The sequence below is a fragment of the Zosterops lateralis genome (genome assembly GCF_965231275.1).
Source record: "Zosterops lateralis genome assembly, chromosome: 9".
In the NCBI taxonomy this organism is placed as follows: domain Eukaryota; kingdom Metazoa; phylum Chordata; class Aves; order Passeriformes; family Zosteropidae; genus Zosterops; species Zosterops lateralis.
In genome coordinates this window covers 24,745,943-24,761,289 of record NC_139769.1, presented here as the reverse complement: position 1 = coordinate 24,761,289, position 15,347 = coordinate 24,745,943, and the positions used below count along the sequence as shown (strand labels likewise).

Here is a 15,347-nt window from a genome sequence, read left to right as displayed (position 1 = left end):
CTAGGCAGAGAAGTCAAACGATGTAGCTCCAAATTGACCAGCTGTATAAAACAGAGGATATGCAGTACATTGACAGGGAAGAACTAGACAAAAAGGACTTAAAGGAGTACACTTGAGATCCCACCCAGAGTGGTTCTTTCAAGTAAGTATTCTTTAACATGCAGATGTGAGATAGAGAATGGATATACATGGAAAACAAATAGCTGAGTAGAAGAAAGCATGGTACCAAGGCCAGTGAAAAGGCGGGGGGGGGGGGGGGGGCGGGGGCAGGGTTAAATGGGGTATTGGGAAAGAATTGTTCCCTGTGAGGCTGGGGAGGCCCTGGCACAGGGTGCCCAGAGAAGCTGTGGCTCCCCCTGGATCCCTGGCAGTGTCCAAGGCAAGGCTGGATGGGGCTTGAAGCAAATTTGGGCTAGTGGAAGGTGTCCCTGCCCATGCCAGGGGTGGGACTGAATGGGCTTTAAGGTCTCTTTCAACCCACACCATTTTATGACTCCATGAAATCAAGTGTTATTGGAGAGTCCCATAAAGCAGAGGGTCTAAGTGTCCCTCTACACAGCCCTGCCAACAGCAGCCAGAATTTAGTCACAGCCACTGCCAGGCTGCAGAGGCAGAAAATCTCTCCCACAGCTGTCCTGCAGGAGCAGTCAGGCAGTCCAGGAGCTGTCCCTCACCATAGACATCCACGTGGAAGAGCTTCTCAGCAGCCCCCGCAGTGCTGCTCACACGACACGAGTACTGGGCAGAGTCTGACACCTGTGCCTGTGGGATCTGCAGGAACTGCCCTCTGTCCACGTACTGAGCCTGGGGGCTGGAAATCACACGCTGCCCATCCTTGTACCAGGTGATGGTGGGCACAGGGATCCCCTTGGCTTCACATTCCAGATTTATCAGGTTGTCGAGGAGCACCGATACCTCTGTGGTAATGTTTCCTCCCTTAATGCTAGGGGGGACTAGTTCAAAAGACAAAACAACAACATTAGAGCCTTAGACTACAAACATGTGCAGATTTAAACAGAACACTTGAATGCTGTAAGAATAAAATATCTTCATCAGCCTTTCAACCCTTCCTGCTGTGTTTCGTTTGGTTCTTTACCCAGCAGATCTCATCTATCACCTGTACAGTCCTTCAAGGCACACAGGGTGGAAAGCATGAAGAAAACACAACAAAAAGCCCAACATGTGCCAGATTAGGACAGCTGGGCCTCCATGCCTCCTGCAATGCATTTGGGCAGCCCTCTTCCCTGTCTCCAAAGAGCAGTCCCTGGATGCCTTGGGAGGTGCATCCTCCCAGCAAGGATCCTGCTATTGAAAATACCAAACACACCCAAGAGCCTCCACAACAGCAGTGGGAACTGCTCCATGCTCCAAACTTTTGAGGATGAAGTCAGTTGCTTTGAGACTAAGTATGAGCTTAACAGTCTTGCTTTATGCTCCTATTTTTGAAGCTTTTTGGCCCATAGTCATTTCCCTTGCTCTCTAGGCAGCAGGACTCGGATTTTTCTAGCAAACAAGCTCTTGTGTAAATCAGCCAATATAAAGAGTCCGTAAATCTCTATAGAAGCAATAAAAACACAGTGCAATTGGCAACGACTAAATTTATGGCTGCTGAAAGGACCAGACACATCTGGCAGACACATTGACTCCTCTGCTGCCAAACATGCTCAGTACATCCACGGATTCCTCTGACTTCCACAGTGGTCATTGAAAACACCACTGCAGAAATGAAAAGTGAAGTGTCTGTGAATGGATGGATCCCTACCTGAGACAGGTCCTGCAGTTATCAAACTGCAATGAAATATTTACTAATTAAACATTTTTTGTATCAAAACCCCCAAATCCACTGAATATGCTGAAACACACCCAGTTCAAAGGCAACTGCATTTCTCTATCAGAGATGAGGAATGGTTTTAATATGGTGTTTGGGGAAAATATCAAAGCCAAAAGCAGGGCCAAACAGCTAAAACAAAGTAAGAACTAGCAAGAATTAGCATTAAGATTCCTCACTCTGTGGACTTCTGTTTGTCCAGCCAGGTCTAATGAGAAATGTAGAAGTAAAGGGAAGTCCCATTCTGCTGTCACAAATTCATCTTTCCTGAAGAACCTGAAATAAATATACTCATCTGGAAGGATTCTATCTGGGGAGAAGGGGGAGGAAGCTGTTTTATTCCTCTAATCTCAGAACAGCCATAATCCCCTGCAAGTCCTCCCAGCATTCTCTTTGTTCCTGACAGAAAAAGGTCTCACCATGACTGGTGTGCAGCCACATTCCTGCACCTGTGGGTGCTCTGTGCTTCACAAATGTCCCAGATGAGGGAAATAACGCACATTAAATTCACAGAATGACACACAATGTTCAAGAACAAATCCATAGCAAGGGAGGACTTGAGAGCTAACAGACTCAAATCCCTAGCCTTCACACTCCAGGCACAAGAGTTTCTGAGTCCCATGAAGCACAGGGTGTATCCTGGCACCAGGTTACAAAAAGTAAGACCAATTGTGTATTAAAATCAAAATCTTATTAATTTTCTCCTCCCTAAGACAGACCAAAACAATAAAGACAACGTGGTCATAGAAATTGAGTTGAAACTAACAGCAGAATTTGAGAACACTCTTCAAAATTTTTTGCCATCACAAATTAGAAAAGAAGCATTTCAAGGTGTTTTTGCAAGCCTGCAAAGACTATGTCCATACATAACTTCATACAAATACTCAAAAGGTCATTTTGTGAACATACGATTATTAAATTACATTTACACACAAATTAAGTTTACAGACAAATTCTGTAGTATCAGAGATTTAATTTGCATTTGCATTTGCCTGATATATCCATTTGAAAAAAAACCTTAACAGTAAAACAAGAGGATCTTCTGGGATCAGGCATTCCTAAACTTACCGTGGACAATGAGTCTGACCTCCTTCACTTGTTTGCCAGCAGCGTTGGTGGCACTGCACTGGTAGCGACCCTTGTCGACCCTGCGAGCACTCTTGATGTGGAGAACTTGGTCCCTGTCCAGGAGCTCAATATTGGGATCGCCCAAAAACAAAGGCCTGAAACAGAGACCATTTTGCTTCACAGAATTCTGCTCCCATCCTTTCAGCATTAATTGAAACTGACAGTAAGAGGAAGAGGTCCTTTGGTAGCAGTAATTGAACCATTCTAGAGTGTCATTTAGCACTAAATTAATGCCATTAATCACAAGAACCACCATGCAGTGACAAGCTACTATGATTAACTCTACTACTAACTTCTAAAAGAAATCAAACCACAAAAAGTACTTTTTGCAGATCTCCAGGATGCTAGCATCAGTGCCAGAGTTCCATGCCTGACCTTGGCTCCTTTTCCTAATTTATTTAGTCATGCCAGGCCTTTGTTGATAACAAAATGTCAACTACTACACAGGAACAACATACCCTTAGCAAAGAGTAAGGAATTGTCACAGCAGAGTATCTATGAATTTTGACCAATGCCTATACTGAACTACATTGTTAAACACCAAAAACACCCAGCCCAGCTGGGGTTTCAGCTAGTATTTAAGAATTCTTCTCCTGGTGTGCTTTCCTGGAAGGTGAGATGAGGAATGGAAAACATGCAGGCTAATATATATACTATATATATTATATATACACTATGTATATACTATATATAGTAAATTACTTCAAACCTTTACTATATATATGTAGATATAACCTTTCAAACCTTTAATGTATATATGCAGAACTGCACAAGGCACTAGCCAGCAAAACATCTGAGTTCTGTCTACCAGTGAAAAAATCATCTCAGCTAAACAACTGCATTTTAACTAATGATGTGTGTAAAATAATCCAGGTAGACTATATCACAGAATAAACTCAAAGAAATGGTTCTGCTTATCTTGCTTCAACCATCATCTCACTCCAAAAACCCCAAATCTGCTCTGCAAGTGCCAATGATGGGTGAGTTCAGAAAGAAAAGTGGGATGTTCAGTTTTGAATTAAGAATTTACCACCTCACACCACCCCAAATTCTGATGACACTAAGTTAACACTAAGTAGTTAAACACTGCACCTCCTGCCTCTCTGCTCTATGAGAGGAAGAGCCTGACATAAACCACAAAAGCTGCAATACACTCACTTGCCATCTTTGAACCAATGAATGTCAGGAACAGGGAAGCCTTTGGCTCTGCATTCCAGATGGATTTCATGGTTGAGGATGACTGCCACTTCACCAGGGGTACTGGCACCTAATATGCTTGGTGGAACTTTAAAAATACAAACATTAGGGAAGGACAGGTATTTAGCCAGGGAAATTGTGCCTTGAAGGGAATGCAGCAGTGGACCTTACTATTCCCTTGACACACCTTTAGTGTTCACTGTAGAGGGAATTCTGCAGATCTCAACAGCCTTCCACCCCTGCACTGGTGAACTGAACCTGGGGACACCCCTATGTCACACTGCACACCCCAAATACAGAACAAAGCACCAAAGCCCAGAAATCTAAAGCAACATTTTGTCTGTGTTGCTCCAAGAATGGCAAAGTTTAAGCACTCAGTGCTTCAGCATCCAGTAATTCATGGGCAGTGAGTGGAAGAATCTATTTATAATGAGTTGAAATTTACTGGGTTCTTAAACATCAGCTGTTTTTCCAATCACCAACTAAAACCCAAACCAAACAAAAATCAACCCCAAAGCCATGGAACTAACCAAGTATATGGAGGTTAAATAGCTTCTCAGAACTTCCTGCTACGTTTATGGCTTTGCATGAATACTGTCCTGCGTCCTCAGTAGTAGCTTTCAGGAGCTTCAGTATCTTCCCATTGTGCAAAATCTGGAGAGCACTGCTTTCCACAACCTTAGAGGAACCCGAGACATTAGCCTTATGTGATCCAAGCTACAGCAGCCAAGTATCACAGCTGGATTTTTATAAGAAAATGGTAGTTTTAGTGGAAGGATAATTTGTTTCCCCTTTCAGTTTCAGCACTAATCTCTTGCCCTGCTGCAATGAATTCAATATGGTTTTTCGCTCAGCCTAGGGCAGGAAGTGGGGAAACTCCAACCAGCAGCAATGGGCAGTCCTAGGAGTGCATAAAGGGACTTCTCATCTTAAACTACAACTTATCAGCTACAAGTGGAAACAAAGAACTCAAGGATAATCCTGAGGAATTCGATTAATCTCTAGAAGTTCTTATTTCTCCACCTATAGAATGAAAAAAAATAGCAATATTCGTCCCCTCTGCACAGACTGGCATCTACAATACTGGGGGATTGCCAAGGCCAATTCCTGAGGGAATACTTTTAATAAAGAGTTTACATTTGACTTACAGAATTAATGGATGAGCCATATTTAGCTGCCCTTTTTGGGGGGTGTTCTTAGAGCACAAATATACATAAAGGCATTTACCTGTATTTATTCTGAATGAATTCTCATACCAAGCCCTCAAAAGTCCACAGTTACATTAATTCCACATACCTGGATATCATCCTTATACCAGGAGATGACTGGAAAGGGGTTAGCAGTTACTTCACAGAAGAGACTTACAGGGTGATGAACAACCACAGATGTATTTGTCACCTTATCTTGATCTCTAATTTCAGGAGGAACTGCAAGAAAGCTCAACATTATGATTTAAGTCTTCCTATACCAGTGGTTTTCCCTTTCCTCCTTTCCATCCCAGTCAAGGACCACTATAAATCAAAATTTTCCAAACCCTTCTCATTCCCGTCCCAACATTTCCATTTGTCTTTACACTCTGGACATATCTCCCTAAGTCTTTTCTTCTCTTTGCCAAAAACAGTCTTCTGTTGATCAATAACAGACTCTCAGGGAAATTCACCCAAATACAAGCACCATCAACATTTTAAGAGAATAATCTTGAAATTAATCTAAAATTTGACCTTGAAATCTACTGTTACTTGTTTAGCATATGAAGAAAGCCTATTCCAGAGTCATCTTTCCTCTTCACTGGTCCAGTCATGCCCAAGAACCCCATCTATCATTTGTCCCACTATGAATGCAGAGAGAATGGCCTTAAGTGGTGGATTATAAAGTTCCAACCCCACTGAGGAGCCAGCTAATTAGAACTAACTGTCGTGGGAAGAACAAGGCTGGAATAACAGCAGTCTATAGGGTTTCTATTTCCTTACTAGGATTCTGGAAGAATATCAGCAACTAGAAATCTCTTAGTCTCTCTTCATTCTGATAATTCTTCTCTCATTTGAAATGCAGAGCTAGCCCTCAATCTGTAATTTCTACAGTACAAAGCTTCATTTGTCATTCATGTTAACATTTTCAAGTATTACTGGAGTTTTTACCAATAAGATGTACCTGGATCCTTAAGCTAAATAAAGATGGTTTGTGCATAAAGTCACAGAGAACAGAAACAAGAGGGGAAAAGAAAAACTACAGAGAGTGTCAGAAAAATAGGAAGTGCTCAGATTTTATAATTTACCAGCACAAGGGCAGATTTGGGCCATGCAATTTTCAAGAAGAAAACAGAAGATACTTTTCCAAGCCACCAGCTCCCCCAGGGCTGTATGTATTATTTACCATGGACTTTCAGGCTGTATCTCCTCTGTGTGCTCCCAGCCTCGTTGGCTGCCACGCAGACATAGTCCCCACTGTCCGAGGGCGTGAGGGCAGCTATGACCAGCAGGGTCCCATCCTGCAGCACCGAGAGCCCCGGCTCAGCCCCGGTCAGCTCCCGCCCATTCCGCAGCCATTTGATGGCAGGCTTGGGAACACCTGCGAGGAAAAGGGGAAATGACCACAAATGCTGCCCTCAGCTCAGAACGAGATTGATTCAAACAGCTCCTGCTGCTTGCTGGAAGTCTTGCTGGAAGGACAACACACAGGGAGGCCAGGAGCTTCCAAGAGGAAGCCCCAGCTGTTACAGGATGATTTTAACATTAAAAATCTCCATCCTAAATACTGTAAAATCCTTGTTGGCTAGCAATGACTTTCCACAGGACTTCTACACACAGCGGTAATTTAAATCACCGTTAGTTTGAATTTTTCCATATAAAGCATACACGGAAAATACTGTGTGGATTGGACATTTTTACAGCAGAGTTGTAATTTGCAATGGTCAGCAGAAAAAGATCCTTTTGTCACTACCAGGGGTAACCACGACACTCACCTTTTGCAGGGCACGGGAACGCGATGCGCTGGTTGGCCACTCTTTCTTGGAAGGGGCTATTGAATGGAGGCTCCAGGTCCTCAATAGTGGGAGGCTCTGAAAGAAAATCAAACCCAAAAAACTGCTTGATCTCTGCTCCAAATATAAAAATACAGTTTGACAATGCATAACACTAAGTTTCTCCCATTCACACAAGGTCACATTCCAATAACACTTTTACATTGACTGGAAGGGGTACTACACAGGTAGTTTCCATTTCAGTGCGAATATTTAGGAAGTAAACAGTACAAAGACGCTTTCAAACCTCACAGAAAATTGTTCTCTTTAAATCTTGCTATATTTATTTTGAAGGTAATGTTTCTGCATAATCTGAAAAATATTAACTGTTTTTCCTCACACCACATATTTTAGTGCTACTGCCATCCTTTGTTCTCAAGTCTCATTTTGAAGTCCTGTGCAGATGGAGACTATATGAAGAATACTCTTTATAATTAAAAAAAGTTACTGAGAGTTCTTTGTTGCCTGTAGGAAGCCTTTCTCAGCATCTCTAATCCAAAGGGATCAGAATGTTGCATTTAGACTTCTGCAAAGAAGAAACCGTTCCTGCTTAGCTTAAGTCAGTCATGCTCCACTGACATCTGTCAGCCCCTCAGGTGAGGAGTTATGCTACATATTTAAATTGGCACATTGACCACTTACCCTTTCGCCATTTCAACATCATTTTTTAATTTAAAAATATATATAGAGAGAGTGTGTGCATGCTTCTTTTTTTTTATTTCTGCAACCTCTCCAAAGACTATTTGCTCATTCTAATTCTCCTCAATTACCATCAGAACATAACATCTAAACCAGATGTGGCTTTTGCATCACGTTAACAGTGGGCCAGGGAAAGCCCTGCTCTGCAAGGCCCCAACCCCACACCACTGGCAGAGAGTCCCTGCCAGCCTGGGCCAGGGCAGGAGCGTGGCCTCAAATAAGTACCTTGCACTTGTACTGTGACCTCTGCTGTGTCACTGCCCGCACCGTTGGTGGCCACACAGGTGTAGGTACCAGCATCAGGGAGCTGGATGCTGCTGATGCTCAGAGTTCCATCTGGGCTCTGCAGGAACTTTCCTCCATCTGTGGGCACAGCACTTGTGCCTCGGAACCAGGAGACTGACGGGGCAGGGATGCCCTGGGCACTGCAGGGAAGATCCACCCGCTGCCCAGCCTGCACTTTCAGAACACGAGGCCCACGCTGGATCTTTGGAGGAACTGAGGAAGACAAGAAAGAAACAATGTACAGGATCATTCTTAAGGTAGGGAGAGCTGGGGGTGTTCAGCCTGGAGAAGAGAAGGTTCCAATGAGACCATAGAGGACCTTCCAGTGCCTAAAGGGGCTCCAGGAGAGCTGAAGAGGAACTTGGAACAAGGGAGGGAGGGACAGGACGAGGAGGAACTGTTTTAAACTAAGAAGGAAGGGTCCAAAGCCAGGTTGGACAGGGCTTGGAGCACCCTGGGCTAGTGGAAGATGTCCCTGCCCATGGCAGGGGGTGGCACTGGGTGGCCTTTAAAAGTCTCTTTCAACTCAAGCCATTTTATGATCCTATAAAATTATTTTCCTATTTTTATAATTTCAGAAAATGTTTCTTATTTACTGAAATCAAATGCCCTCAGGTGACTACAAAAGCAGCCCTGCATGTTCTCTGTAGAGAATAGGATGGGAGATATCCTGGTGTTGAATTTATCTGAACAAGCCACACAGCACGACTCCCATGAGCAGTGTCATATTCTGAGCACACTGGAAGGGCTCCTCATAACACAAAACAATTCAAAAGCTTTTATGAGAGAGTTAATTGCATTTTCCTTTTGGGGGGGCATTTTAATTTCCTTTCCCTAATCCCTGATCTTTGTACGTTTCCAAACACAAGTTCAGACAAGGGAGATAAAATATGACTGGAAGTGATTTTGCTGGTCCTACAGAATAATATAAATCCACTGCAAGTCTTTTGCCACAATTTTTTTTTCTTAAGGATCATTGGCAACAAAAAGGTTTTAAAAATATGCCTGAAACAATAACAAGTGACATTCTTCCAGACTTGACATTGTGTGAGTGTTTAAGAGACAGTGATGGGGAGAGCAGGAGAGAACAAAGGAGCAACACAAGATAAAGGTAAGGAGAGGGAGAGAGACACAGGTCCCAGCTGGAGCCACTGGACACCTCTACACATATCTACGTATTTGTGTGTGTTTATACAGTATTTCCTTTCCACAAAATCAGTAACTCACATATGAAGATAATACAACCTGAAAGAACAACAGGTGAGAGGATTTAATGTCAGCGTAGGAAAAAAACTTTCAAAATCTCTTAAAGATGCTCAGTTCCATGTGGAAACTTGCAGATGATGAACCCTGGGGTTTCAACTCACCGTGTACACTGAGCTTCACTGACTGAGTCACGTTCCCAGCAATGTTTGTAGCCACACAGATATACATTCCACTGTCTGAGACTTGGGTCTCACTGATCTTCATTGACCCTGAGGGGAGGAAAGTGTGTCTGGAAAAAGAAGAGGCAGATAAACCATATAAACATGTATGGAAAGGTGAATGACCTCTCCAAACACACTGCTAATGACTGCTCTGAGCTAAAATAACACCACTCTGACCATATTACCCAACTATGAATTACATTTACACTTTTTTTTCTAACTCTTTATGGAGCCCCTACATTTGTAATACACAGCAAATATCTAAAATTTAAGATCCAAATTACAGAATTTGGTTCTAGCTATTTATAGGACTTATTAAAATGTGATAGAGGCAGAGAAATGGAGCTCTTTACCCTCTTGTTAAATTTTTTTGCTCAGCTCAGGTCAGCAGGGTCAGAAAGTTAAAACTTTTATTACTGCTTCATCCTGACAAAAAATGATGCTACATTGATTCAAGATGGAAGACGGGATTTTGATTCAAAACTGCCAGTTCTGGTGTTTATAGGAATTGCCATCATTCCCCAGTAAATAATTAACTACACAGCATTAAGTTCTCCCACTGTTCTGATCATAGATCTGTTACACCAGAAGCTACTTTAGCCAGCTAAGCCAAAATTTTCTGTAGGAGTCAAAGGTAATAGAGACAGGAAAAAGTGAGGAGGGAAGAAAAAATGACAGCTAAGGACTGACAAGAAGAAATTCAAGCCTGGCACTCAGGATAACAAATCCCAGAACTGGTGGGATCATCTGTCTTCCTTTCTGTGGCCCTAATTAGGACAACGTTATCATAAGGACATAAATGGTGAATTTGGAGATTGCAATGGCTGGAGAGATGAATGGAAGGAAAGTGAAATGTAGTTTCTCCAGTGTAAAATCTGTCTGATACTACAATTCCTCCTCTGCTGCCTGTATCTTTCCAAACTTTTTGGCATGTTTTTTATAAGCCCAGAAGACAAATTTCTGAGGCAATTTCTTCTCCTCAATTTTGTCCAGTAATTACTTTTGCTTTCTGATAACAGTTCCTTCATATCTGATTTCCCTTTCTCTTTGTTTACTGTTCACATTTCTAACAGGATCTTTGGGTGGTCTCAAACAGTTCTGTTTGGACTAATCTGTAACTTTTGCTGACATCTGTAAACCATTTTATGGAATGGGCTAAGCTAGACTTCTGTTCCTCTGGACAACTTGGATCTCACCACAACAGCCATGAGCAAGTACCCTAATTTATCAGTGTCTCCTGAGGTAAAATGAGGACAAGTAAGAGACCAAGAATGCAGATTTGTTAGTGCATGCAGCATGCTCACAGCACACAGCAGAAATCCCTCATGGATTACTGACAACAACCCAAATCCCTGCAGACGAGCCTCCTTCAGCAGACATGGAGGCCAAAGATCTGCTGAGGCTGTCACAGGCTCCCTGGAATGCCTCCAAGGTGCAGGTCTGGCCACAAGGGAAAGAGGATCTCCAGTACAATTGCTTAGCTCAGACACTGGCTGATTCTGTCCATGGGATCACTGGGAGACACCAGCAAGCACACTGTGCCTGTGGCCAGCCTTGCCATGCCCTGTTTAATGGACACAGCTGGTGCCTGGCCCTTCTGAGGCACCCTGAGGAGCAGAAAGCTGCAGCATGGCCTGTGACAGTACCTGGCACTCCACTGGAGTCACCAGCTCATCTCTCTCTTCTCTTATTCTGTGCCACATTAAATGATTAGGGAGAACTCCAACACTGTCCACACAGTTCCCAGCTCTTCATTCTCTAAGGATGTCAGCTCAACTATTTACAAGTATTTAACTCTGATTTCACATGTTCAAAAGTCTCTGGTGAGTTTTGGGATCCAAAACACAGCAAGCAAGATGCCCTTATCAGCACACTCAAACATTTATGATCATCATTTGTATCCTACTGGCAGGCCAGGCTTCATGTAAATCAGACAGTGCTCCCCTGAGCATAAATGTGAACTACATAAGAAAAGAAACAGTTTTTAAACAATTACAATCCTGCACAGATGATGTGGGTCTCTGGGCACCACCACAGTACAAATACCTAGGATCTCTTTCCTTCTAGCCTCCTGAGATTGGATACAAGCCCATGCTGGAATGGGACCTGTGCCACCAGGCACAGGCTTAGCAGGCTTGGGAAAGAGTTTCAACACCCAGTACAACAACTCAGGCAGGACAAATAACACCTTCTGAGTGATCCTGTGGCAATCAGCAATCACACACTCTTCCAAAATCCTGACAGTTTAGAGGCAATTTCACTTTTCTTTTGTTTTCATCAAACATTGTTACCTTGGAGAGAATGGAGATATGAGCTGCATTTCTTTGGCCCAGGTTATTATGGGGGGTGGCAAGCTCCTCACTTCACATGGAAGTGTGACATCTTCCCCTGCAATTACTGAGACCTCTATGGGTTTATCATGTGCATTTCCTTGCTGGTCTCCAGGCCTGGACAGTCTAGGTTTCACTATAACATGGAACACGTTAAGAAGCTGCAATGAATATACATATTTGTACAAATGTAACACCATACAACATCTCTTTTTTTATCAGCTATAAGACATTACAATCCTGTTTTAGTGGCCTGTCTGCAATAGAGATAAATCAATGCTGTGCTGATGTACAGTGCCTGTAGCTCAGGCATGGGCTGATACCCACATGGAACACCAAAAATACCAGAAAGCCAGAACTATCCATTCAAAAAGATGGACACAACAGAGGGCTGTAATTCCTGTGTGTGCTGAGCTCTGTATTGCATAGGTAGCTAGCAACCACTCCCTGATCTGTTACACTACAGCCCCAGTAACTCCAAGCCATAAAAGCCTCGCAAAGCACACCTACACCTGAACCAAATTTTAATAACACTGCATTGATGATGACAGGAAGGCTTGATACTGGTGGGATTAAGGGATCTTCATTCTTGTCTCAGCAGGAAATTCTACTCCCATACAAATGCTTCCTATCTACTTCCATAAAGCTGAAATTATGCTCAGGCCAAGGTCCATGAACTCGGGGTAAGAGGGATAAGGAGGCTTTAAGGGAATTATAATGGCTGAAGGACAGGCCTTTTGGGATCAGCCATGTCTAAAACTGCCTGGTTTGGGGATCCAAAAGCACTAACTGGAGCAGAGTTCCCATCCCAAGTGCCCTGGGTGTGTCTAGCTCCCAATGCACTGGACGGGTGACAGGGACACTGCAGCTGAGCTGAGGTGACACCCACCATAGACAGTCAGCTGCACCTTCCTGGTGGCATAGCCAGCAGCATTGGTGGCAGTGCACACGTACTCCCCACTCTCTTCTCCCCCTGGGGACACCACATACAGGCTTCCATCTGACCCAGCCGAGAACCTCACGTCGCTGGGAAGGATTACCTCTCCTTTCTGTGGAAAGAAAAATAATAAAATTCCAAAGGGCCTGGCTTTTCCAAAATATAGTGAATTACAATTATTTAATTCAACAAAAGCTTATTTTATTTTTTCTGAGGCTGAGATGGACAAAGTATTTTATATTAGCTAAGAATCTTGGCCCTAAAATTCCATTTATACAAACTAATTAAGTACAATTAACTTTTCACAGTCCTTGAGTATCACTTTCTAAGCAGTAACAAGAACAGAAGCACAAGGATTTTTATGCAGAAAATTTGCTACATTTCACAGACCCAAAGTCTTAAAAGAAAATTTAAAAAAAATAGTCAAGACTAATAATTGAGATTTCAATTGAGTTAATTTTGATATTGATTTCTGATATTAAAATATACCTTGTATACATTGCACAAACTTATTCTTAGTGAACTGCCTCCTCCTTGTATGTAGTTGAATAAGTGATAAAATAAAGATAAGGAAATCCTCCCATGCCCTCTTCTCTACCAAACCAACAGTTAACCGTGTTCTGTTCCTTCTTTGAAACAAAGCTGTTCCCAAGATCCCAATCAGTTACATCTGCACAACTTCTGAGGCCCAAAAGTGCCTTCACACCATGTCAGTGAGCTGTAACATACCCCAAAAAACTGTTACTACCAGAAATTATCCTGTTCAAGGAGGAAAAAAAACTAAACAAACTGGCTTTAAGACAAATTCCCCAAAGCTGAGGTCCTACTCAGTGCACATCTTGTCATGGCCACAACTGAAAAGTCATGGGTTAACCCCACAATGCCATTATTAAGTACACTTTCCTCAAGAGAAAAAAGTCAGAGCTCCACAAGCAAAATGAACTCTCAGTCTGTGGCAGGCTGCCTAAACTCAAATTATCAACTCACAACAGGAACAGGAACAATTTCTGAAGTGTAAAACCCATAAAGATACAGCGATAACCTAAGCCCTGCCAAAGAATAGAACACTGAGCTGTGGCAGGACCACGGCCAAAAGTTCTGCTTTAAGAAACAAAAGCAGCTCTGAACAAACAGAGATTTCCAGGTCCCACAACTGGACTTTTGGGCCATGTTATTTGAATACGGTTTTTATGACAATTAAATTATTCAGCCCTTTTTCAGCAGAAACAGCTCAAAGGTGAGGGATTACCTTGGACCAGACAATGGATGGCTTGGGAACTCCATTTGCTTTGCAGGGCAGTGTCACTGGGATCCCTTCAATGGTGCTGAATATCTGCTGTCCATGCTCAATGACAGGCAGGACTACAAACACACACAAATATTACAGACATGCAGAACACATTTCAACATGGCACAACTATTACAATAAAATCCTTATATTTGATTACTGCTTCCTACAGGCAAGCAGGGTTTGGGACCTTTCAGTCTCTTCTCCAACCCTAACATGGACAAAGAAGCCATTTTCCAGTCCTTTAGGACAGAATAAATCCCTGTTCACTACAGAGCCTGCCAGCCACAGGCTCATCACTGCATTATGTACACACAGTTTTAAACCGATTGCAGGTATTTCACTGATTGAAATTTCAGAAAGGTTTTGTCACGTTATCCTCTGACAACATTTTAGGCTTGGACTCTCAAAAATCATTAACAGGAGACAACAAAAACCTGAATTCCCTCGTTCAGTTGAGCTGCCTTTGAATTAACAGAAAAAATAAGGTAAGATTTAAGGGTGCAATACCAAAACTTAGATATTTCTAAACACATAAGAAGATATTCCCTTTTGTTCTCAAGCTCTGAAACAATAAAAAAAATAGTTGACATGGAAGATCTTACAGTACTTGCCTATACTAAAAATTTATAGTCATTCTTTATTTAAAAGGAGGTTTCAGCATCTTCAGTAAAGCTTAAAATAAATCTCCCATGATTAATTTAACATGTGAGAAAATTTAACACATGAGAAACCATGATGTGATTGTGGCCTCGCAGTTAACACAAATATGCTCAGCTGAAACACAGATGGGTTACCAGCATGCTAACACTTTGTCTTGCTGTCAGTGGAGTTTTTTTAATTAAAGAGAAAAAATAAGGGGGAGGAGAATGGGGACGACACCAAAAACAGCAAACAAATAATGACTTTTACCAAACTCATAATTCATTTTCTTTCATTCTAATTCTCCCATGAGCTGTGCTTCCTTACTCCAGTTATGAAACATTCAGATAGCACTTCTCATAGTATTCCAGCAAACTCCCACTTGCACCTGTTTGTTAATTAAACCAGATGAAGATCGCCTTTGAATGAGGATCTTTTGTGAACACAAAATAGTTTTATTCCATTTTACTTGCAAAACAGTCTTGATCACTCAGATCTTGATCACTCAGTGCAATGGATCCAATCTCCCCCGAGTTACTTTACAAAGCAGCACCGTGACAGGAGAGA

The 15,347-nt window shown here is 42.4% G+C and overlaps 1 protein-coding gene across 1 annotated transcript in view; it reads right to left on the bottom strand.

Annotated features, from left to right (window-relative positions):
• HMCN1 (hemicentin 1) overlaps positions 1-15,347 on the bottom strand; it is a gene marked incomplete at its 5' end in the record, with an annotated part of 164,720 nt that overhangs the window by 78,884 nt on the left and 70,489 nt on the right. Inside the window, 12 exons of the mRNA XM_083867070.1 lie at positions 675-953; positions 2,897-3,051; positions 4,115-4,241; positions 4,684-4,831; positions 5,450-5,580; positions 6,527-6,721; positions 7,116-7,211; positions 8,097-8,369; positions 9,524-9,651; positions 11,875-12,049; positions 12,803-12,962; positions 14,100-14,212. Of these exons, the coding sequence (XP_083723196.1) occupies positions 675-953; positions 2,897-3,051; positions 4,115-4,241; positions 4,684-4,831; positions 5,450-5,580; positions 6,527-6,721; positions 7,116-7,211; positions 8,097-8,369; positions 9,524-9,651; positions 11,875-12,049; positions 12,803-12,962; positions 14,100-14,212 (1,980 nt within the window). The remainder of the gene's footprint in view (positions 1-674; positions 954-2,896; positions 3,052-4,114; positions 4,242-4,683; positions 4,832-5,449; positions 5,581-6,526; positions 6,722-7,115; positions 7,212-8,096; positions 8,370-9,523; positions 9,652-11,874; positions 12,050-12,802; positions 12,963-14,099; positions 14,213-15,347) is intronic.